The sequence below is a fragment of the Chenopodium quinoa genome, unplaced genomic scaffold (assembly GCF_001683475.1).
Source record: "Chenopodium quinoa cultivar QQ74 unplaced genomic scaffold, ASM168347v1, whole genome shotgun sequence".
In the NCBI taxonomy this organism is placed as follows: Eukaryota; Viridiplantae; Streptophyta; class Magnoliopsida; order Caryophyllales; family Amaranthaceae; genus Chenopodium; species Chenopodium quinoa.
The window spans coordinates 550,338-575,637 of NW_018744560.1; the positions used below are offsets into that span (position 1 = coordinate 550,338).

At 35.3% G+C, this 25,300-nt stretch overlaps 3 protein-coding genes across 6 annotated transcripts; 2 read left to right on the forward strand and 1 right to left on the reverse strand.

Moving 5' to 3' along the window:
- Positions 1-400: 400 nt before the first annotated feature.
- On the reverse strand, positions 401-5,166 carry LOC110699032. Of its 3 annotated transcripts, none has more exons than XM_021876520.1 (3): positions 4,903-5,166; positions 3,501-4,807; positions 401-2,668 (listed from the first exon to the last, which is right to left on the reverse strand). In XM_021876520.1, the coding sequence occupies exon 3, from the start codon at positions 2,342-2,344 to the stop codon at positions 803-805; it is 1,542 nt and encodes a 513-aa protein (XP_021732212.1). In that variant the 5' UTR covers positions 2,345-2,668; positions 3,501-4,807; positions 4,903-5,166; the 3' UTR covers positions 401-802. The 3 variants fall into 3 exon arrangements, with proteins under 3 accessions (XP_021732212.1, XP_021732211.1, XP_021732210.1); XM_021876519.1 differs by having other exon boundaries at positions 3,501-4,649; positions 4,747-5,166; XM_021876518.1 differs by having other exon boundaries at positions 3,501-5,166.
- A 4,449-nt stretch (positions 5,167-9,615) lies between these two features.
- LOC110699031 (probable acyl-activating enzyme 1, peroxisomal) lies at positions 9,616-13,515 on the forward strand. The gene is made up of 3 exons (XM_021876517.1): positions 9,616-10,142; positions 11,664-12,489; positions 12,665-13,515. The coding sequence occupies exons 1-3, from the start codon at positions 9,945-9,947 to the stop codon at positions 13,315-13,317; spliced, it is 1,677 nt and encodes a 558-aa protein (XP_021732209.1). The 5' UTR covers positions 9,616-9,944; the 3' UTR covers positions 13,318-13,515.
- A 4,038-nt stretch (positions 13,516-17,553) lies between these two features.
- On the forward strand, positions 17,554-24,867 carry LOC110699034 (metallocarboxypeptidase A-like protein MCYG_01475). Of its 2 annotated transcripts, none has more exons than XM_021876524.1 (11): positions 17,554-17,895; positions 18,045-18,102; positions 18,186-18,293; positions 18,646-18,783; positions 19,639-19,708; positions 19,811-19,866; positions 21,934-22,059; positions 23,191-23,330; positions 23,841-23,913; positions 23,993-24,067; positions 24,456-24,867. In XM_021876524.1, exons 1-11 carry the CDS (start codon positions 17,762-17,764, stop codon positions 24,759-24,761), a joined length of 1,284 nt encoding a protein of 427 aa, XP_021732216.1. In that variant the 5' UTR covers positions 17,554-17,761; the 3' UTR covers positions 24,762-24,867. The 2 variants fall into 2 exon arrangements, with proteins under 2 accessions (XP_021732216.1, XP_021732217.1); XM_021876525.1 differs by having other exon boundaries at positions 17,875-17,895; positions 18,190-18,293.
- The last annotated feature ends 433 nt before the right edge of the window (positions 24,868-25,300 follow it).

Below are 25,300 nucleotides of genomic sequence, written 5' to 3' on the forward strand. Positions count from 1 at the left end.
AAATCTTAGTGACTGTGATAATTTACAAATTTAATACCTCTCATATGGTTCCAGAATACCGCTATTTCCCAAAACATATAAATGAGCACGTTGTGGTTCTTTTTCATCCAAATAGCGACGAAATCCACTAGTAGAAGCATGTCCATGATCAACCCTAAATAGTTCTGGAACACTATCATCCAAAGTGCTTTCAACATCATCATCAACATTTCGACCTAAGTCCCGTGTTTTGGTATCCACTCCTTGTTGGCAGTAGTTAGAGCAAAAGTACCCTATCTCTTCCGTTAGATAAGCATTGCATATTGAACCTTCCACACGAGCCTTATTGCCAATTTTACATTTCAAATGATTAAGGAACCTATAATAAAAATTATTGAATAAGTTATATGTTATGCAAACAACTATATGTGTATAAACGAAAATGGCAGCTATGAGTTTGTAGGAGCTTAAACCTCTCAAACGGATACATCCAACGATATTGGACAGGACCACATAACCTAGCTTCATAAGGCAAGTGAACTGGTAAGTGTTCCATAGAGTTGAAGAACGCTGGTGGAAATATCTTCTCGAGCTTACAAAGAATTTCTGCAATGTTATGTTCCAATCTTTCCATATCACTCAATTTGATGGTGGAACAACAAAGATCACGGAAGAAAAGACTAATCTCATTAATAGCTTTCCAAACATGGACCGGAGCAATTCCTTCAAAGCAACTGGCAACAATCTCTCCATGAAGACATGACAGTCGTGGCTCTTTAAACCATGAAGCTTACATGATTGTAAATCTACACATCTACTCAAATTAGAAGCATAACCATTGGGAAATTTCAAGTTCCTTACCCACTCGCATAACACTTTCTTTTGAGCCTTGTCGAGTGAGAATGGGGCTTTCGGCAAAGTGTCTTTGCCTCTCGCAATATTTGGCAATGTCATTTCTAGATGCTACTGTGTCTGGAGTATGTTTTTTCACATCCATCACTGTGTGAATTAGTTGGTCAAAGAAATTCTTTTCAATATGCATCACATCGAGGTTGTGGCGGAGGAGAAGAGTCTTCCAGTACGGTAGCTCCCAAAGAACGCTTTGCTTAAACCAACCTAGTTTCTTCTTTTTCAAGCTTGCAAGTGCTTCTGGTCCATCTGTTGCCTTAGCAAAGTGTTGAACTTGTTGCCATAGCTCATCGTCGGACATTATGTGAGGTGGTGTCCCCTTTTCAACCTTGTTCTTACAAAAAGCAATTTTGTTGTTTCGAAAAGGATGTTCGAGGGAAAGAAATTGTTGGTGACAATCAAACCAAGACATTTTACCACCATGTTCAAGCCAAAAAGCTTTTGATTTGTCCAAGCAATATGGACATGCTTTTTTACCAGCTGTTGCCCATCCAAAAAGCATACCATAGGCTGGAAAATCACTTATAGTCCACAAGATTGCTGCACGCAAATTGAAGTTTTTTCTTTGCGAGATGTCGTAAGTTGTTGCACTAACAACCCACATTTCTTTCAGTTCTTCAATTAACGGTTGCATATACACATCCAAGTTCCCCTTCGGATTTTTAGGACCAGGAACGAGCAAAGAAAGGAACATAAATGGTTTTTTCATGCACATCGATGGAGGCAAGTTATAAGGGGTCAGAATGACTGGCCAACATGAATACTGACCCCCAAACTTGCCATTAGGAGCAAACCCATCGGTACACATACCAAGTCTCACATTTCTAGGTTCAGATGCGAAATCGGGGAAGGATCTATCCAAGTGCTTCCAAGCTTCACTATCACTAGGATGCGCCATTGTGCCTTGGACTCTTGTAATTTTGGAATGCCAAGTCATTTCCTCCGCAACGTTCTTTGTTGCAAACAACCGTTGTAGCCTTGGAGTGATTGGAAAATAGATGAGTTCTTTTATTGGAACCAATGACCCCTTTGAAGTCCTCTTGTATCTATCCCTTTCGCACACTCTACACTTATCCAACTCAGCATCAGCTTTCCAAAATAACATACAACCCTTTGGGCATGCATGGATCTTCTTGTGCGGAAGCTCAAGTCCGTTAAGAATCTTCTTTGTATCATAGAATGTTTTCCCCATCTTATTATTGTCGGGAATCGCTTCGTTCAGTAATGAAGCAAACCCATCAACGCACCTATGGGGAAAATTGTATTCTGACTTCAAAGATACAATTCGAGATGCCATTTCTAGAACAGACATGGAGCTACCTTCGTATAGTGGTTGCTCGGCAGCCTTTAAAAGCTCTTGAAATGCTTTTGCTTGAGCATTTGGCTCTTCGTCTGAACCACTAGTACTATCGTCACCTGGTGGTTCATGATTACTCCCAAGAGCATCGAGAACCATTTCACGGTAAGTATTTGGTTGCTCTACACTTGATGTAGGGAACCCTTCACCATGAGAAACCCAATCATAGTAATCAGGTATAAACCCCTTTTTGTACAAATGGAGTTTTATTGTATTGGCATCATGAAGACGTCTATTCTTACATAACAGACAAGGGCATCTTACTTCATCTATGCCGGGCTCTCAGGATGAGCTTCACAACACCGTATGAATTGTTCAACACCATCCACAAACTCTGGCCTAAGTCTACGAGCATTACCGCCATCGTATCTATCGTACATCCACCAACGCTCTTTCCTTTTCATGGTAACAAATTCTACAACACTATGAAAAACAAATCACATTAATCATTCACACTGAACTTTTATTCATTACAATAATGGCATACGATACAATTAGAATCAAAATGATATCGAAAGGTCCTTATCATGTCTTGAACAGGAAAGCTGATTTCACATTCTTTATCAAGAGATTTAAACATATGTTATGTCACATGCTTCTAACTTGATAAATAATTATAATTTTTACAACATTTTTTCTAAGATACTTATTATCTATAATTTACAATATTGATTAAATTATTTATAACTTACACTAAAAAATTATATTTATACCATTTCAAAGTAAATTGATGTAACATTAATAAAATAATAGAAGCAATATGATTTGTATACTTAACAAAGATGGGAGTTTGATAACAAAAATCAAAATATAAAAATATTAAAAAAAAAAAACAACCACATGTAACCCTTCATGAAAAAACAAAATAATTTACTTTATAGAACCATAATACAAATTATTGTTCAAAAGATTATAATAACCCCTTAAACATACATATTTCTAATAAAGCCATTGTAATTCAATAAGAATCATTTTTTTTAAACGAACACTAAAATTATCCAACACATGAGTTCACACCATCCAATAGTCCTACATTCGACATAAAGCAAAATACATTTCTATTCCAACCAAAACACATCCAAGTTCTAGCTTACGCACAATAAAGCGTAAAAAATCCAACAATGAACCAAGCTATCAATAGCAAACTAAAATTATCCAACACATGAGATCACAACTCCATAAACAACTAACATAAATATGAATCATATTGCACAAGTAAAAGAAGTAGATAAATAAGAAGGGAAGAAAAACACACAGCGGAGGAGTTGACCAGAAAAGCAGAGGCGGCGACGAAGGTGGTCCTGGTATATGGTGGTGTTACACTTTTAGGCAGGGTATTTATAAAAAAATTTAAAATGAAAAAAGTAAATAACTACAGCCGACTTACCTAGTGGAGCGATGGAAAAAGACAGAAAAGGAGGAAGGACGGGCAGAAGAGGAATCTGGCGACGATGAAGCTGCAAAAGGGGTTAATTTGCGACTCACAATTAGCTATTTCAGATTAAATAACGAAATTAAAAAAAATCAACCAAAAGATCAAGACCGAGAACATAGCTTTAATCAAAAGTTTAAGAGTTAAATTTCACCATTTTTAACCAAAAATTAGGCGAAAAGGTTATTTATACTATTTATAAAAAAATATTCAACTATGTAACCTGATATTAAAGTAATTACAATGAGATAAACCCATGTATTAATACACATTTACGATAAGGTAGCTTATTTGGAATGCACATTTACCATGTCTAATTCTTAACTAGTCATTATGAATCTTGCATATTAGATAAAATCATGTACAAATTCAATCGTAAATCTCAAAGCAAACAAAGTTACATGGCTTATTTAATTGATTCAAGACAAAAATTTCATTACATCTAAACAATTTAATGTGATAGTGGCTCCCTTTCTAATCAAATTGCCACCCAAACAGTATAATTAAAACCAAACTTGAAATCCACTTCGACATTAGTTCCTTTCTACTCAAATTACACCAAAGCAAATCAATTCAATTTTAATACAATCACATTAATCATCAGACTACACCACAATCTATCAACAACAACATCAATGGAATTCAACATTTCATCATCAAAATATAAACAATTAAAAATGAAAGAAAAATTAAAATTGGTTACCATTTAACTCAAATTAAACCAAATAAGACTTCAGAATAACCATATTAACCCTAATTCAATCAAAAAATGAATCAAACCCAATTCCATAAATAAACTGCTTCATTAATCAATCCACAATAAGGTAATTAGTTCAGGAAAAGAAAGAGAGAGAGAGAAGGCCATAAACAGTAAATAAATTTTTTTAAAAAAAATTGCATGACTTTCCTGAGTACAGTCGACGGACGACGGAGGAAGCTAAGATAGAAGGAGGAAACCGGCGAATTTTTGCCCTGCAAACGTTGATTTGTGACCCAATTTTAGGGTTTTCGCCCAAATTAACAAAAATTCAAAACAAAATTAAATAAATAATGAAACCCATCGACTTACCTTGATACAATCGTCTGAAAGCAAAGGAGGACGGGCTGGAGGGGAATCCGGCGACGGTGGTCTGCATGGGGGTTGAATTGAGACCCAAAGTTAGGGTTTTCGAACAAATTAACTAAACTAATAAAATCAAAAACAAAAAAAAATAGAACGCCATACCTGTGTCTTGCGTCGCTGGCCGGAGACAGGCGTCGGTGGGAGTAACGGCGGAGCAGCGACCTTCGTGGTGTTCTCCCTCTTCCCCCTTCTTCTCTGCTTCAAATTTCCCCTTCTGAAAATATGAAAGCCCGACTTTGTTTTATTTTAGGATTTAGCGAAAAAAAAAAAAAAAAAATGTTACGACCGTCTCTACGACCGTTTTTTGGCCCGTCATAATTATTTTAAAAAAATTAATTCTAATAATTTTAACGACCATTATAACGGCCGCAAATTATTAAAAAACGGTCGCAATTAATTAAAATTACGACAGGCTAATAAACGGTCATAAATAATACTAATTGCGACCGTTTTTTGGCCCGTCGCAAGAAAACAGTCGTAATATCACCGAATTTTAGTAGTGGTTTATTCTACGAGACTCTTGTTGAACTTTGACCAATAAAAGAAAAATCGATTAAATTCGATTAAATGTAGATTTCTATGTTAGATGTAGGTTTAATGATTTATACTTAATGATTAAATCATATGTTATTTGTAGAAATCATACTTAATGATGAAATTACAAACAAATAACATAGAAATTTTTTTATGTTATTTGTTTGTAAATCTACATTTAATCATTAAAAGAAATTTTCTACATTTATGTTTATACTTTATCTATGTATACTTAATAATCAATAAAAGAAAAAAAATTTCTATGTTATTTGTTTGTAATTTCACTACATTTAATCATTAAATCATATAAAAAACCTTAATTTCACTACATTTAATCAATAAAAGAAAAAAATTATATTAAAAATAACATAGATAAAATACAACTATAACATATTATTATATTTAATTTTTATTTTGCATGTATAATGAAATGCAATATGAAATATAATAAAAAAGCCGATTAGAAAAATAAGTATATCAAAAATACATATTAGACCATATGAACAATTTAAAAATTCAATGATACATTAGTATCAAATTTCTTTTTTTTTTACCAAATTAAATAAGTATTTAAAATTATATTTTATACTTAATGAGCATGAATATTAGCCTCGATTTAATGATATTTAGTCAATTTTTTCATTTAAAATACGATAATACATGAAAGTATTAATCAAAATTTTTTTTTTAAAAAAAAGATAAAATTTTAATAGACATTTTAAAGATAAAACCTCAATTTTGTGAGAAACTAGCTAATAAAAAAATTGTTGTAAGAAACTACCTAATAAAAAAATAAAATGTTGTAATATACTACCTTTGACCAAAATTCCACCGTTGACTTAATTTTAGGATGTTGGTCCACCTTAGAACACCCCCCAAAACCACCGTGAGGGTTGGTTTTCAAGGTGGTAAGGTTATTTTTGGGCTGGTTGGAGGATATTCCGAGTTGGTGAGGGTAGATTAGTGCTTCGTGATGGTGGTTTTTAGGGTTAGAGGTAGGTGGTGGTTTTGGGGTTGAAAGATGGTTTAGATGTGGTGAAGACGATTTCAAGCAAGTTGTGTTAGTTTTGGGAATGAAAGCGATGATTTTGGGAGTGTTTTGAGGTCGATCAATGGTTAAAATTCGGTATGTTATAGGTAGTATTTTACAATATTTTACCTTTTTATTAGGTATTTTTTATAAAATTTTAACTTTATTAGTTAGTTTATTACAACATTTTTTTTATTAGGTAATTTCTCACAAAATATAGGTTTTATTAGGTAGTTTTTGACAAAAAGCCCAATTTTAATTAATCAAATTAAATTTTCTTACATGATTAAATGCATTGATATAAAGTGTGTATAATGTTATGCTATATTGTTAAACTCCCTTTATATTGTTATGTTAGTTGCAGCAGGACGATCACACCTCTGCTTGGCTTCGGGCAGTTCCTATTTCTGGATTGGGTTAGACGATGAACGTTAAGACATACAAATGTGTGCTGTGTTATCGGATGTAGGGGTGTACACCGGTCCAAAACCGGACCGGACCTGGACCGGACCTGTTTGGACCGGGGACCTGAATTGGGTAATTATGAGGACCGGGGACCGGACTTGAATTAACAGGTCCGGTTCCGGGCCAGACCTGAAAAATCAGGTTCGGTCCGGGTTTGGACCTGAATGGACCTGTTTTGTGTCTTTTTCGTTTTTTTTTTAATACAGAACCTGTTGGACCTGCATATGGACCTGCATATGGACCTGTTTTGTGATTTTTAGACCTGTTGCATAATTTAATAATTACATACAAACCAAAATTATCAATTACAAAACTACATAAAGTCTATAAAGTCCCGATTCTCAAACACCAAAAATACAAATAAGTCCACGAAAACTCAGTTTCAATTTTTCAGAGTTTGGTTTTCTTCTTTTTTTTTTTTTTTTTTTAATTACGATTTTCCCGGGTTTCAGGTCCGGACCTGAAAACCCCGGGTTTGGACCGGGTCCAGACCGGGACCGGGAACCTGGATTTTTAAGAACCGGGACCGGACCTGAATCAACAGGTCCGGGTCAGGTCCGGTCCGGTTCAGGTCGGTTCAGGTCCGGCTTCAGGTCCGGGCCAATTTTTGTACACCCCTAATCGGATGGGTGTTCCATTATTCTCTATCTCGACACCGTGCTCTGCTTGCTCTCGGGTTTTTACTGGGGATGTATTCGGAGACCATGCGGTGTCGTGTGCTGGCATTGTAGGGATTAAAACATCGGCACAATGTTGTTCGGGATGCATTTGTTGATATTTGCTACAGATCTAGGATTTCAGCAAGAAAGGAGGTTGACATAGGATTATCTGGAGGGAATGACGGGGCCCTCAGACATGCCGATGTGTTACTTTATTTATGGGATCGTGGTCGTGATGTATGTGTCGACTTCACAGGGTCTTCTCCTTTGACACAAACAGGGCTATCTGACTTTGTTCCGGGACGGGTTGTGGCTGATGCGGCTCATCAGAAGCGAGTTAAGTATGAAGGTTGTTGTCTGACGATTGGATATGGTTTCATTCCCTTCTCCTTTTCTTCGCTTGGGGATTTAGAGAAGGAGGTTGTTGCGTTGCTGAAGCGGATTAAGAGGTTCTCGACGACGCAAGACATTGGGGCTCGTGCTGCAGCTCATATATTCACTAGGGTAGGGTTTGCTATAGCTAGAGGAGTGGGGGCCCATATTGTATCTCGCGGCTTCCCACTAATTTATTGTAGGTTGATGACTTTTGTTTTTGAGATATAATAATAATAATAATAATAATAATAATAATAATAATAATAATAATAATAATAATAATAATAATAATAATAATAATAATAATAATAATATCAAGTACGAATCCAGTTGTCGAGCAATTGGATATGGCTTCCTTCCTTTCCCTTTCTCTTCTCTTGGGGAGTTAGAAAAGGACGTTGTTGCATTGTTGAAGCGAATATAAAAGTTCTCGAAGACTCATGATATTGGGGCGCGTGCTGCAACTCATATCTTTATTAGGATTGGCTTTTCTATAGCTAGAGGAGTGGGGGTCCAGATTGTATCTCGACTTCCCACTAATTGTTTATAATATAGGTTGTATAACTTTGTATGTTTTTGAGATATAATAATAATTATCGTAATAATAATAATAATAATAATAATAATAATAATAATAATAATAATAATAATAATAATAATAATAATAATAATTACCTTATCATCATCATCATCATCATCATCATCATCATCATTATTATTATTATTATTGTAGTACGAATCTATTGTTTAATAAATTCATCATTTTAAATATTGTTCATTATTAAAAGATATGGAAAATGGAGTAATAGTTATAAGGAAAAATTGCTAAAAGTAATACAACCTTTGTCCCATTCTTTTTTAATAATATAACCTTTTGATTATTTTGTAATAATACAACTTTTAAGGGTGTTCATTTTCCATATCTTTTAATTGAATTTTCGGTGAGTTTTGAGGTGGAAGAAGGGGACGGGGGATATTCCATCCTTCCTCATCCCCACCACCAATAACTCATCCGTCCCCTTTCCTAACCTCAAAGTCCACCGAAAATTTGATTTTATCTTGTTTAAAATGAACACCTCCTAAAGGTTGTATTATTACAAAATAATCCAAAGGTTGTATTATTAAAAAGGGGGGGGGGAATGTTGTACAAAAAGACTTGCGTGGACCTGGTCCACAATAATATTATTGTGGACCCGAGGTCTATACACACGCAACTGACTTTATATTGAACATAGTGACCATTATTTTTAACATAGTAACCTTATTTTTAACCTAGTAACCTTTATTAAAATTAATACAACGTTTAATATTATTGTAAACTTGAAATACGACGCTATTACCCTAATTTTAACATAGTGGCCTTTATTATTCATATTGATCACAATATAAAATATTTCATTACAAAAATAACCACTTAGGCCTATATATTACCAAAATGATTTTTATTTCAATATAGTGACCCTTTTTTAATTATAGTGACCCTTTTTTTTTTATTAATAAAACAACCATACTTTCTCTAATGTTAGTGGTCTACAATAAATTAGTATGAACCAGGTCCATTTAAGAATTTGTAAATGTTATATTATTTTTAGCAATTTTTCCTAGTTATAAAGGAATATATTTATTACAAAAGATACGTATATAAGATTTGAAATAATATTATAATAGTTTATTATACCAAAATTTCCAAAGCAGATTTTAGCAAAAAGGGAAGGAGTATTTTTGGAGGTAAAAAATACTACAATAGAAATTGACACATGTAATTCTTGACATCTGTATTATCTTATTGATTTGCGCCGAAAAAAAAAACCAACCTTTTAGTTACATGATCACAATTCACCATCCCTTAAATAATTGCATACTCCCCACATAATTTACTGATGCCTTATACTTGATGGACATGATAATGATAGAAAGTCATCATACCGCTCTAGAAAAAATTAAACGGCCCACACAATCAAGCTAACTCTTATCTTTCTTAAAAAATGCAACACTTGTACACCACATACATAGTATAATTCCTAATTTCATATATACAAAACATTTACATCTTGTGATTTTGTGTAAAGTTTCATTGTGCTATGGAAGAAGTAATCCGTTGTCCAGCCAACTACGTGCCTCTTTCGCCGATCAGCTTCCTCCGGCGATCCTCCGTTGTTTATAGAGACCGCCCTTCAATTGTTTACGGAGATGTGCAGTACACTTGGGGGGAGACTCTACAAAGGTGCACCAAGCTTGCTTCTGCTCTATCTCAGCTAGGCATCTCTCGTGGCAATGTGGTCAGTTTTCTTTACCTTGTTTTTACTTTTCGCATTTTTGACAACTTTATTGAATTATTGGATGTCGACTAATTTAGTCAAATCATTCATGTTAATGTTTAATTGTTTATTGTCGGATTTTTCCACCGTTACATAGAGTATGAAAAATTTATTAATAAGACTAACAACTTTCAAGAATAATATTGTATCAATAACATTGGGTATAAAACTTAAATCTATTGTACGTAGTACTTGTATGATTTTATGGAGTAATTAGAAATCTAGAGTTTATCGCACTAGGAATTACAAGTACAATTTTTAGATCTTTTTTATTTTCTCTTTTTTGTAATTTTCCTTAATTCCAGTTCATTGGTCCATCACTCCCATGCTATTTGCAAATAATTATGTATGCATGGTTTTTTTTTTTTTTTTTTTCTCTCTTAATTTTGAATTTTGTCTTACTAAAGTTCTGGTCCCTAAACGTGTCTTGCTTGATTCATCAAAATTATGAGAGATTCGTAACAGCTTAGCCTTGTGGAAAAAGTGAAAGGTGACAGAGGAGATATTTGGCCAATTGGAGGAGGAAAAAGATACGTAGTAGTTGATGAAAAACAAATGATAAATGTCCTTATACTTGTGTGCATTATTCACTGGCGTAGAAAATAGGTATGGGTCTGGCCGACACACAAACTAATTTGTATCTAAATAGAGGTGTCAAAAATCTACCTGAACTGACATATTGACTTGTTTAGATATAATAAATAAGAATAACTCAAATTTAAATATAAACTCAATCCGATCACACTTCACCAAACCCGACTTGAATATCTGAATTAACACCTCTATTTAAACTAATTAGGTATTAGCCCTACTAGGTCTAGCACAAATTGGTCTGATTCTAGGCCGAGTATGGTATGAGATGCACAATAATGAACCGTAATTAATAAATGGAAATAATTTCCAAATTTGGCATGAGCATTATTGGTTCGTTACGCCTTTTATTAAATAACAAATTTTTAAATTTTATTTAGGGGGTTTGTTAATTCGTTACGCCTTTTATTAAATAACAAACTTTTTAATTTTATTAAGGGGGTTTTCTATTAATTGAGTTGGGTCATGCATTAGATGCATGGGCTCATTTATGGAAAGTTAGTGTGAACTTGATCAATACGCTACTCTCTTCCTCGATGACTATTTCTAACATTTATTAGTCACGTAAAAAAAAGAAATAGGCTTCTAATTTAGGAAATGAGGGAATATGATACATTGCAACTTTTCTTGGACTCTTTTTAGACACAACATGACATAGGCTTGCACGGTTCGACCTGTGCCTAGCTTTACACTAGTGTCTAGTTTGGGCAAGTCATCCTCTCAAGCCTCAAAAAGTCATAATAAGTATGCAGAAGTTTAAAATTAATGTTTGAAGCTAGTTCAGTAACACCATGAATATCAACCAAGTGTGATGGTGTGAACCAATAAAGTTAGTCTGAAATGTAAAATTATATAAAAATGTCATGGAATAATGATCTTTTGGGTCTGCAGGTTGCAGCATTGCTTCCTAATGTTCCTGCAATATATGAGTTACACTTTGGGGTTCCAATGTCCAGTGGAATTTTGTGTACCCTGAACGTACGTCATGACGCTGCAATGGTATCAGTCTTACTTAAACATTCAGGGGCAAAACTCATTTTTGTAGATGAGCAATTCTTTGAAATAGCCAGCAATGCTATTCAGATTCTGTCCAAGAATACAGCAGCTAAAAACCTTCCACAGATTGTCTTAGTTCTCGATAAACAAGCAGTTGGAGCTGTAAATCAAACACATCTTTCTAGGAATAAGCTGGAGTATGAGAGTTTTCTTATGTCAGGTAAACTTGATTTTGAAGTTTACAGTCCGAAAGATGAATTAGAACCAATTTCATTGAACTACACCTCTGGAACAACCTCGAGGCCTAAAGGTGTCGTGTATAGTCATCGAGGTGCATACTTAAACTCGTTGGCTGCTGTCTTGTTGAATGAGATGCACTCACTGCCAGTCTACCTATGGACCGTCCCTATGTTTCATTGCAACGGGTGGTGCCTTACGTGGGGTGTCGCAGCACAAGGTGGCACGAATGTATGCCTGAGGAATGTGACTGCAAAGGGCATATTCAGTAATATTGCAGAACACAAAGTAACTCACATGGGAGGTGCACCTACAGTACTTACCATGATCATAAACTGTCCTGCTAATGATAAGAAGCCTCTTCCTGGCAAAGTCGCGGTGATGACAGGTGCTGCTCCACCTCCTCCGGAAGTGCTCTTCAAAATGGAAGATCTCGGGTTTTCTGTGACACATTCGTATGGGTTGACAGAGACCTATGGTCCAGGTACATTGGTTAATTCATATTGTAAATTTATAGGTATATATTAGGACAATAATCCTAGAAATTTTATTCAGTATTGGATCCAGAAAAACAGTTTCATCAGAAAAGATCAGTAAATGTTCAGTAGAAATCAAAACAAGTCCTGAAAAAACAGAATTTTTTGGAATTGCTATTGCAGGTACAGTTTGTGTATGGAAGCCAGAGTGGGATGCTTTGCCTCCTAATGAGAGAGCGAAACTCAAGTCCCGGCAAGGTGTGCATCACATTGGCCTAGAGGGCGTTGATGTGAAAGACCCAAAAACCATGAAGAGCGTGCCTGCTGATGGAAAGACAATCGGCGAGGTTATGCTGAGAGGAAACACTGTCATGACAGGGTACTTAAATGATGTTCAGGAAACTCAGGAGTCTTTTAAAGGAGGATGGTTTCATAGTGGGGACTTAGGAGTGATGCATTCAGATGGTTATATTCAGCTAAAAGACCGTTCTAAGGATATTATAATTTCAGGAGGCGAAAATATAAGCACAATTGAGGTAGAATCAGTAATATTCAGTCATCCTGCTGTTCTAGACGCGGCTGTTGTTGGCCGTCCTGATGATCACTGGGGCGAGACCCCCTGCGCATTTGTGCAGTTGAAGGATGGACATGATCAGGTTTCTGCTGCAGAAATAATTGGGTTCTGCAGAGATTCACTGCCTCATTATATGGCTCCTCGAACTGTTGTTTTCGGGGATTTACCAAAGACCTCAACTGGAAAGACACAGAAATTTGTTCTTAGAGAGAAAGCCAAGGCAATGGGGAGCCTTTCTCACAAAAACGCCAGCAAACTTTGAACAAAAGTCATTTGTCTATAGGTTTGCTTTCTAAGATTGTGTTAAATTATTTTAAGCTTTTGTAAGCAAACTTTTTCACATATCCTATAGTAAGTTTGGAGAATATTACTTACAACTTTTAAGGGTTGTTAAAATAAGGAGCCACAAACTAATATATGTTGTCAAGCATTACAAATACCGATCAATGTTTGATTTAGTCATGCATTCTTAAATTAATACTCGTAATATATTAAGAATTGTGTGAAATGCTAAATTACAAATTTACAATCTAAAGGATAGTATATATCATTATCCATTACTTTTCCATAAAGAAAAAATAAATGAAAGCAACTTAATTTTGTTAGCATTTGCTTAATTATTATTCATTCATCTGTATGAAATCTCACTCGCATTAAACATCAAGTGGAAATCTCTTTAAAGTGCTATTTTATGGATGTATGATGATCGTCAAACTAACAAGCTTAAAATTTCTATGTACTGTATAATTGTAAAAACAAAGTTTCAGTCAAAATCATGGTCTAAATTTTGATATTTGTGTATAATAATAGTTTCAATTTGAAGAGATTAAACTGATTGTGTTGCAAAGCTTGAGGGTGATGTGTGGTCCTTAGTTTGATTGTTTTATGCAATCAAAGAATGTACTTGTCTGATAAGTTCAAATACAAAATTTAAGTAGTTTTTATTCGGTTTTGAGATCTTTGGTAATAATAACGATCTTTAATTTGGTCCCCTTTAAATCATGTTCACAATTACTGCCAACAGGATTAGAGATTAAGGTCCGGTTCGACAAAGTGTAATTGCGAGGGTAGTTGTTAGCTGTCAACATCTTGAAGATCATGCAAATGAAAATAAGCATTGTTTCCATTGAAAACAATAAGGTCAAGATTATGACCTTTAACTGTGAGTTGAAGACTGGCTCGGTCCGTGTGAAGATGGTCGAATATCACCTGCAAATGACCTTTAACTATTATATCTCACCAATGTCACCATGCTTTAATGTTTGATGTACAATTTACATACTACTGACTTGTACCATTAGAAAAATATTTATGCCATTACAACATTTTATGGTACTATTTTACTTATGTTAATATTTAAAACTTAATTATCCTATTTGCTACGCCAATACTTCTCCCTTTATTCATCCACCAACCCCACTTCGGGCATGTTCACATTTACTTAATTTCATTTCAGTTCAGTTAAGCTCCAATCAGTTCAGTTCAATTCAGTTCAGTTCAAGTCCTAATTTCCCTCTCTCATAAAATATTCATTTCAGCTCAGTTCAGCTCTAATCAGTTCAGTTCAGCTCAGTTCAGTAAATGTATACTAGCCCTTCTTTTACTCCGCGTATAAATAAATAAATCAAAATACCCTAATATATATTTGGGTGTATTTAGAGTGGATCTAGGTGCATGAACCCTACCAAGAGAAAACTCTATTTCTCCAAGAATGCTTCCCCTTTCTCTGTGGATCTGATCTGTGGGTATTTTGATTTTTACCACCTTCAAATAACCAAATAATTGAATTTACCACCTCCAAAAAAAAAAGATTTACTTTACCACCTCATAAAAAAATTAAACATCAGTTTTACCACCAATCACCTCCAACTAACGGATTCCGTCCAAAAATCCGTTAGTGGGGCCTACCTTGCACACGTGTCACCATATTATTGGGTAAGCTTTAGAAAAAAAATTAAAAAAAACAAAAAAAAAATTAAAAAACCTCATCCATCAATTGGTGGCTGCTGCCACCGTCGAGACCCCACCACCGGACCGACTACGACCAGCCCCACCACCTGACCGCTACGACCAGCCCCCACCACCTAACCGCTACCAGCCACCGTCGGGACCCACAGCCACCACACCGATTTCGACCTCAAAACCCTAGCCACCACCTAACAGCTACGACCAACCCCACCACCTAACCGCTACCACCGCACCGCACACCACAGCCACGCCGATTTCGACCCCCTTTCCACCAATTTCCGACCTCAAAACCCTAGTCAACACCTAATAGCTACGACCAACCCACCACCTAACCGCTACCACCGCACCGCACACCACAGCCGCGCCAATTTCGACCCCCTTTCCACCAATTTCCGACCTCAAAACCCTAGTCAACACCTAATAGCTACGACCAACCCACCACCTAATCGCTACCACCGCACCGCACACCACAGCCGCACCGATTTCTACCCCTTTCCACCAAATTCCGACCTCAAAACCCTAGCCACCACCTAACAACTACGACCAACCCCACCACCATCCAAACCCAGACCAGAAACAACCGCCACCCAGACGCGAAACCACCCCGACTCAAAACCACCACCACCCACCAGAAACCACGCCAGCCAGACGCGAAACCATCGCGACTCGAAACCACCACCACCCAGACGCGAAACCCACACGAAATTCCGACCAACCGAGGTAGTTGATTTCGTTGCTGGTTGGTTGACATGGAAGATCGGGGAAGATGAAGAAGAAACGTCAAAAATGTGGGCCCTACTAACGGATTCATGGACGGAATCTGGTAGTTGGTGGTAAAATCGATTTTTTGGAAATTTTGGTGGTGGTAAAGTAAATCTTTTTTTTTTGGAGGTGGTAAATTCAATTATTTGGTTATTTGAAGGTGGTAAAAATCAAAATACCCAAATATAAAAGGGTAAAATTTGGGGTATTTATGCCTTTAAGATGTGGGCCCCAGACACTGATAGGCTGATTTGGACCATGTAGGATGTAGCAAATGGATTGCCTTATGGACAATTGAGTACTTGGACTTAGAGGCATGGAAAAGGTCCTATAGGACTTTTGGGCTTGCGGCCTATATGGATATTGGGCCATTAAATTGACTTGGCCCAAATAAAGTGATTTGGACCGTATACAAGCATTATTACAGTAAATTAAAAATCCTTAATCTCGGTTTTTTTTCCTCATATTTTAGCTAAATACATCATAATAGTCCGTCAATGGCCATGTTTGGTAAATGGCTTTTTGGTGGCTTTTTGGTTAGCTTTTGCCTTTTGGCTTTTTTATGAGGTCAAACAGCCAAAAAATGTGTTTGGTAATTGACTTTTTAACCAGTGAAAAAGCTGGCTTTTAAGCCAAAATGAAAAAGCTACTTTGAGTAGCTTTTTTGTTGGCTTTTAGCTTGTTGGCCCACAAATTATCTAATAAACATCCAACTACCAACAATTAATTTACCAAACACTTTTATAAACAGTCAACTTAACAGCCAATTTTAAAAGCCATTATAAACAGCCAAACATACCAGCTGGTCAAACAAGCTAAGTGAACCAGCCAACAGCCACTTGCCAAACAAGGCCAATGTCTACGTTCTCATCATGAATATAAGGTGTTTCAATTGAATTTTCTAAACATGCCGAATTGGGTTTGATTAGTACAGTTTCAATTTATGTATCTTTCATAGTAATACCTAATACCTATACCTAATTACTCTTTGCCTGAAATAAGGTGAGCTTGTTTTATACGTAGTATTAATGAGGATGGGTGAGTTGGGTATGACCGTTTGATTTGGTCTCAATTTTTTCTGATCTAATTTATGTATTGTTTGGTTGACAACATAAAATGTAGATATTGGAAATTCATGTGAATTGATAAGGTGAATAGTTTGGTTAACACACACACACAACAGCAACAACAACAACAACAACAACAACAACAACAGCAACAACAACAACAACAACAACAACAAAAGGAAGAGAGAGAAGTGAGAATTTATGTGAAATTAAACTTTCCACAAAACATGGAAAGTAAGAGTCTGTTCTTTTCAGCTTAATTTCAGTTCAATTCAGTTCAACTCCAAATAGTTCAGTTCAGTTCATAATATCCATCTCTCACAAACAATTCATTTCATCTCTATTCAGTTCAATTCAGTTCAGCTCCAATCAGTTCATTTTAGTTAAATTCAGCTCAATTTAGTAAATCAGAATAGACCCTAAATTACTATCCTCCCCTTAATAAACTAAAATTCATGGAAATTTTAGCTTTTTATATTGCCAAACAAACATAGTAGAATTTTTCCAAATCCCCTAGTGAAAATCCTAAGATAGTCATTCTTAAAGTGAGTAAAAATAATTTTAGTTAAAAGATGAGATGAAGAATGTCAACATGAACAAACATGTGAAATCAATATATAATCAATTTATTACAAGACAGTCCGTAACGATTATGTAATCAAACAATTGATTGTTTTGTTTAAAGAAGTTTTGTTAATAAAAATGCTAAAATGTTGACATAATCACATGGTCGAATTGGGCATTTTGCCGGTGCAAGTTGTCTAAGACTCAAGATTCAGAGGTCCAACTGACAACTGCCCCCTCTCATCATTGATTCGATTAACAATCCAAAAATGATACAGCAGTACTACTGATTCTATTCTTCCCAATCTACTGAAATTTTACATCGTCAACTATTCTTCGATTCAGATGGATTCTTTCTCCTTCCATTGGATCTTTCTTCTATTCTTTGCTTTCTTACCATTTTTGTTATCTGTTGTTTATGCTGAAGTTGACCCCAATTCCATTGTCACTCCCATCAATCGCGATCTCTATCGTTCCAGGTAAAAAAAAAAATTATCTTTTTTGGTTGCAATTTCAGTGAGATAGTTTGATTTGTAACCTTAATTTTGATGGGTTTTCGTCTAATTTTTGTGGGGTTTCTTCGAATTTTTCTGGGCTTATGATGATTTTGTATGATTTTTTTTAACAGTGCTGATTTGATGGAAGAGATTGAGGCATTAGTTCATCGTCATCCAAACAAGCTTAGTGTGAGTGTTTTTTGTCTATTTTTTTATTATTTAATGGTATGAATAGTTGGGATCAATGATTAGTTGTTTGTGATTTATGACAGATAGAAACTATGGAATCTGAAAATAAAGGGTATGAAGCACAAGTAGCTGTTGTAACTTACTGCAGGGATAGAAAGGAAGATGATAAATCAATGTTTAGAATCCTTCTTGTAAGTGTTACTCTACACTTATTAGAGTTATTTTTGTTGCCTTAATTGGTTAAGGGCGATGACGTAGACGAGATTTATAACACCCGGAAGACGATACGAACTAAGAATTTTGAAAATGTATAGCAGTTAATTTTGTTATTTTCTGGTTTAATTTATGCATCATTATGATTTTTTACTGGATCAATTGCTGGGTTGTTCAATGTTGATGTTGCTGTATAATTAAGTTAAGTGTAATACTGAAAAAAGAAATGAAATGCAATGTGAGTAAAATCTGTACTGCATTTATCAAGATTTAGATTTGTCTCAGATTGGTGATGGTGCTGTTTTTGACAGATGATTCCTTGTCTTCCAGACTTTTGGGCAGCACGGGAGGGAGCTCATTACATCCGAGCTTGCATTGCGAATCCTTTCTATTTTGAGTGAGGAAGAGTTTCTGCCCAAACTAGACCGGAAGTCTATGAACAGCACGCTTGACAAGCTTGTTATCAAGGTAACTTTCTCCTTATAACCTTCAAGTTACCGTAATTCTATATTATATTATAGGGAGGGAAATGGTGATTCTTTGCAAATGTACTCTCAACTTAATATTTGAAATAATTCACTTCTAAATGAGCAAATTCCTCATGTCAATTATTTCACATTGATTGACATTTCTGCAAACATATGCTACTTAGACTCAAGTGTTTCTTTGAGGATATGTTTGTCATGTTGAATTTGGTAATTATTAGCAAGGATGCAACTGGTTCTTTTTTGTTTCATTTGGCAACCAAAGTCACATCCTTATGACAATTCATGTTAGCTGACCGCAAATCATTTTGGCACTAAGGCTTTGTTGTTGTTATTGTTGGCAACCAAAGGTAGACACTAGGTATACAAATTTGAGTACATCGCATATAACAATTCATTGTCAGATAGTAGGCTAAAATGTCTCATCAAATAAATCAAATTTATTCTGTAGTGTATATAATATGGATACTTAGATGAGCTTATAATTTTGTACAAAGTTAACTTCTTTGTCTGCTACCATGGGCTCAATTCACCTTCAACTTGAAAAAAAATTCTGAGCAATTTCATTTTTTTTCCTAGAAAATGATATTTTGAAGACCCAACAAATTAACCTCAGCGGTTGAGTTTAAGTTGTTATCACCACCAATGGGCTGACCTGGCTTTTAAGACCTAAAAATCTAATTAATGTACTCTGTGGTCTTTGTCTGTATTATAGACCAGGTTATTTTGGTGGTCAGAATGAATATGTTGAGTCATTTAATTTTCTTTTTGCTTTAGCTTGGATTTCATGTCATGATCTGATGTAGAGAATCTAATACCTCTAATCATTATCTATTAGGTTGTGCCAATGGAAAATTTGAATGGCCGAAAACGTGTGGAGGCAGGAGATCTTTGTGAAAGGAGAAATGGTGTGTACATGGCTTTGTGTATCTTTTATGAAATCTTAATCTGGTGACTAACATGATGTGTACCCCTGATGGCCCTTAATGCTGATCTTGTTTGGGTGACAGGAAGAGGAGTTGATCTCAACCGCAACTGGAGTGTAGATTGGGGCAAAAAAGAGAAGGTTAGTCTCTCACATTGTGCTGAATCATTCTTTATCAATATTTTCAGGAGATAAATATAAAAAGGACAAGGTTTAATAAAGTCCATGTGGTTGTTGTGGTCTTTCTCAGTAATAGGTTAGGATGAAGGTTAGTAAGCTTTATGTGAGGGGAGTTCAGCATCTTTTTCCCATATTTTACACTTGAATGTAAGGGATATATTGGCTACTATGGTGAGTGTGGATTGGTTTAACATGAGGGAAAGAGATATTTTGTTTTATTGCCCCATCATGGTCCCTATTCAATGTCATTTATGTGATAATTGATTATACTTTGGTGATCTGACCCTATGGTTCTTCCTCCTGTTTGAGATGGGAGATTGCTTGTATGGTGTGTGATAATTGTTGCTTGTACTTCTCTTATTGTTTGCTTAGACCAGTGAAAATTTAATGCTTATTATGATATGAATGTATAGTGAGTGCTAAGTGAGAGCACATGTTAATTGTCTAGAAAAGTCATTGGTTTTTTGGATGAATGAGAGTGTGTTAAAGATTTGAAGCTTATGCGATGTTAAAGGCTTAGAGCACGAATTGGTTAGGGGAGATGAGTTTCGCTGCTTAGCAGATGTGATCACTCGGGCCTCATCAAGTAAATTCTAGGGCTCCAGGCTGGAGGTACCGAGGCACAGTTTGAAACCTTGGAATTATTTTTGAGATGAGATTTATTTTATATAACCTTCTTGGATTTTTAAGGAGATAAAGTTGGAGTTTTTTTTTTTTTTTCATTTGTAGAAAAGACTGTGATCCATGAATTAGAATTTCTGAACAAGGTTCAGTTTTGTGGAAAAGTATGCAAGTGTCTAATATTCTAATGCGTGTACATCTCTTGTTCCAATGTACATGAGATGGGTGTATGAATGAACCGTTGTCATTTTCTACTTGAAGGGAGTTAGAATCTCCTAGTGAATTGTTAATTGGCGCTCAACGTCTCAAGTAGGTGGCGTTTAAGCTGATGTGATTTGATGGAGATTGTTGTAAGTCTTGGCAGTGCAATAGCATTTTTATTATATTTTTTTTATCAGTAAATTCTAGGATTTTAATTTAGGTAGTAGCAAGAGCAGAAATCAGAAAACAAAACAAAGTGGCCCCTTTCTACCGTTATGCCTGTTCTCTCCATCCTTATTTAGCGACTCTCATTCTTTCCGTGCCACGTACATAGTCCTAGTGAGGGATCTTAGACAGTATTGAATGCGTACAGGGCTGATATTATGGTTTAACTTTAAAAGATTGGTTTGTGCTATATGCTGTAAAGTTCAATCTATTTCTTTTTAGACATGGTTGGAATGCTTTATCTTTTGCTTAAAGCTCTCCCTTTTTTAAAAAAAATTAATTATAAAATGGTTTCGTATTGGCTTTCTCATTTGCCAATGCACAACTTTGACCATCAAAAAGTTCAGTTATCTTTAAGTAAATAATAAAAAGTTTATATTTTGAAAAATACATCTAGCCAAATCCAACAATATTTCACCTTTTAATTTTGAGTAGAAAAACATGGTCAAGGAAAGACATGTATAGTGCAAAAGACCATATGGAACAATTTGAAAAACAGGGGGAGTAGTAGACAACACCCTGTAGTTCCCCCATTTCCGCTTGATTCATTCTGTATGTTAGATAAGAATGCAACAGACTAGTTGAGTTATACAGGATGTAAATTGAGAGTTGTCAACAGACTAACCTTCAGGGTTTGTGAGAATTATGATAGTGATAGGCAGTGATTAAAGGATGGCTGTCTATTGTTTTTTCAAGAAGTCAAGATAATGCAAAAAATGTTTTATCATGCCTTTCATATATGTTAGCAGCTGATATAGGCTAGTTATTGTCAGTAGGGAGGCAAATGGATTCAAGAGTAGAGACATAGAGAGGAATAAAGTTAGGTACCCATGTGGTGAAGAGAGAGAAAGAGAGAAACTACTTGCTCTTTTTAATTTTTTTTTTTTTTTTTTGTCTATGTAGTTGAACTACCTCTGTATCACTTGACCACTTGGGTTTTCTTTAACCATTTTACCTTTTGTTATTGGTTTTTTATAATAGGATTATGATCCTTATGAAAAAAATCCTGGAACTGCTCCTTTCAGCGAGCCAGAGAGCCAAATTATGCGGAAACTTGCTTTGTCGTTTGAGCCACATCTATGGGTTAATGTACATTCTGGAATGCAGGTAATGACATGTTTATTTATGTTTGATACTTTGCATTATACTCTGTAATTTAATTAAACTTGGAGATTAACTGATGTATTCCTGTAAGGGTCAAGCCGTCAAGGGCAGAACTGAAAAGCTGGTGGACCCCTTCCCCTATTTCATATATACTCTTACTGTAATAGACTAACACTAACAAGGGTAGTTTGGGAATTTTAGTACTTTTAGGTTAGTAGCCCTCATTCCTAACTAAGCCTTAGTATAAATAAGGGATAGTATATGCATTTGCGATCATGTGAATTATGAGGAAAAATGTTGAGAGTAGTAACCTCAAGTTACTAGGAGAGTGATAACCTAAAGTTATCAAGAGAGTGATAGCCTTAAGCTATTAATCTATCCTTTTGTATCTGATTTCAGCCATTATTAATCAAAGTATCAAGCTTTTATCTCTTAATTAGTCTTTAAATCAGAAAATACTAAGTCAGTCCATAACAATAACTTAGTGCTCTTTCTGATTTTTTGAAGTTCAACAATTGACTGGCGCATAGTTTTTGGCATTTTATTTTACTTTGTTAGAATAATAAATATTGCAACAATTACCATTTTAGGAAGTTTCATGAATATTGCCACATTTCCCTATTTGCACATGTTTTCTCTCTTTCTCTCTCTTCACCACATGGGTACCTAACTTTATTCCTCTCTATGTCTCTACTCTTCTTAAAATTCGTGTCCCATCCCAATGTTGCAATATTTGGGGAACGAAGGGAGTATGTTAGTAGGGTTTGGGTGGATTTGCATCTAGATACTCCTAGTCAACCTTTGAAGGTGAAACAAGCCTTAGATGGTTGGACATCGAAGTGGGTGTATTGCAAGTTTGAATCTTAATTATCAAGTGCTTGTGACAATTTATTCTCCATTACTATTTTATAGAAACAATTACAGAGTGACAGAATAACACAATATGTGGTTTTGTACCAAGCTGCTAAACACATGAATCATGAATGACAATAATTATACATCTTAAAGTATCATCTGATGTTTTGTTTTTTTTTTTTTTTTTTTTTTTTTTTTTTTTTTTTTTTTATCTTGTTTACATCAAGCTATTGTTTATTTATATCTTATATGTATTATTAACCAACCTTTTGTTTTCAGGCTTTATTCATGCCATATGACCACAGAAATACTACTCCGGATGGATCTTCTTCAGTTAAAATGAAAAAAATGGTTAATGATTTGAATTACCGTCACTTCCAAGGTCATTGCATGACTGGTTCAGGGGGAGGCTCTGTTGGGTAAGTTTCTTTTACCAAAGCTAAAATTAATTGTATTGATATTTATCTATAGCTCTTGTAAAAGTCTTTTCATTTCTGTTAATGGCTTAATGCACATTGATTCTATCAGTTGAATTTAGAGACACTTGGTTTTTGCCTAATATGTAGAAGCACATTTGCCCTTAGGCCCTTTTTTTAACAAGCCTTGAGATGATGATATATTGATATTATTTCATAGCTGCTCCCAATAATGAACTTGCATATTGTTCTTACTTCTTAGAGGTGAAGGAGAGAAAGGAATAGAAATTTTTGTTCATTGGTCTAGAATTCTAGATTGATATTAATCTTTTATATTTCATAGGATTCAAGACAAAAATAGGGAGAAGAATTCACAGTTTGTTCCTTGAGTCTAATGGGCTTTAATGTTTTGTAGTATAGGTGAATCAATGGATTGCCTGTCCATGGGCTGCACTTAAAGTGCAACTCACTTCGAAATCATCCTTTAAGCTTATCATCTGCTTTGTTTTTTAGGTACCTTGCACATGGCACCGCAACAGACTATATATACGATGTTGCAAAAGTTCCCATGGCTTTCACTTTCGAGGTTTGTGAGATACTTGTTTGATGTATTAAATTGATGAAGTGTCTTCATGCTACGGTTTTACAATTATTCAAATTTGCAGATCTATGGGGATGAGTCAGCTCCAGCAAAAGACTGCTTCAGAATGTTTAACCCAACAAATCTAACCACTTTTAAGGTATGATAGTTCTTTAACATTTTTTTTTAAATATTGTGGCCAGTGGGCTGGTCTGTGCAATATGGGTCAGGGGCTCAGGGCGGTTCTAGTACCAGTCTAAGAATTGACCGGGCTGAGACTGTGTCAGCTTTAAAGTAACAGGGTAAACGGCTCTGGCCGCCTGGACTACTGTTTCTACCACACAGGTGGGCTTGAAGCTTGGTTCTTGACCTATCTCACCTGGTGGACAAATCTATGCTGGGCTAGGCTGGTCCAACAATCCAACATGAGCAGCCCTCTGGTCATTCGTAGTACTTGGTTTCTTGTGTTATTTTACTGGTGTGACTGCTTGTTTTGTACAAATGTGATAAGCAAACCTGAAATCCTTATATTGATTTGTGCTTTGTAGGCTGTTCTTAATGACTGGTCGGCAGCATTCTTTACTTTGTTCAAGTTTGGGCCACAGCTGCTAGGTTTAGCAAACTCAGAGGAATCAGCTAAATGGGTATCAATTGATGATTATTTAGATGGATACTTGATGAGTAGACGCAATCGATATGGAAAGGAAATGGAGGTGTTTGAGCTTGGATTGCAGGAGATACGATCTTATTTTAGACTTTTCATGCTATCTTGCATTATTTTGATGTTCATGTTCTGTACTAGAATTTCAAAGAGCAAGCTTCAGAGGCCTAATGCTCCTGTCTTGCCTACCTGATGCTGTTGGCATAATTTTTGTTGGTAACGTAATATAATCCCATTGATTATGTATTCTTTTTAATGCGGTAGAGTTAATATCAACCAATCATAATTCCATTTTATTACTTCCAAGTCCGCACCAAATTATGCACACTATTTTACTTTTCTTTTTTGTCCAAAAATGTTGCAATCATGGAAAAAAGAAATACTCTATGAAGTATAAGTGACACTAAGGCCTAAGGGTCTATTCTCTTCAGATTATTTTCATTTCAGTTCAGTTTAATAAGTTAAGTTAAGTTAAGTTCGGTTCTTAATTTCCTTCTCTCATAAAATATTCAATTTATTTCAGCTCAACTCAGCTTCAATAAGTTAAGTTAAGTTAAGTTCATTCAATAAGAACAAACCCTTACTCATATGAATTGAAATTAGGGCATGTTCACATTTATTGAGCTGAACTGAACTGATTGGAGCTGAATTGAAGTGAACTGAACTTATTGGAGCTGAATTGAACAGAACTGATTGGAGCTGCACTGAATTGAACTGATTAGAGCTAAATTG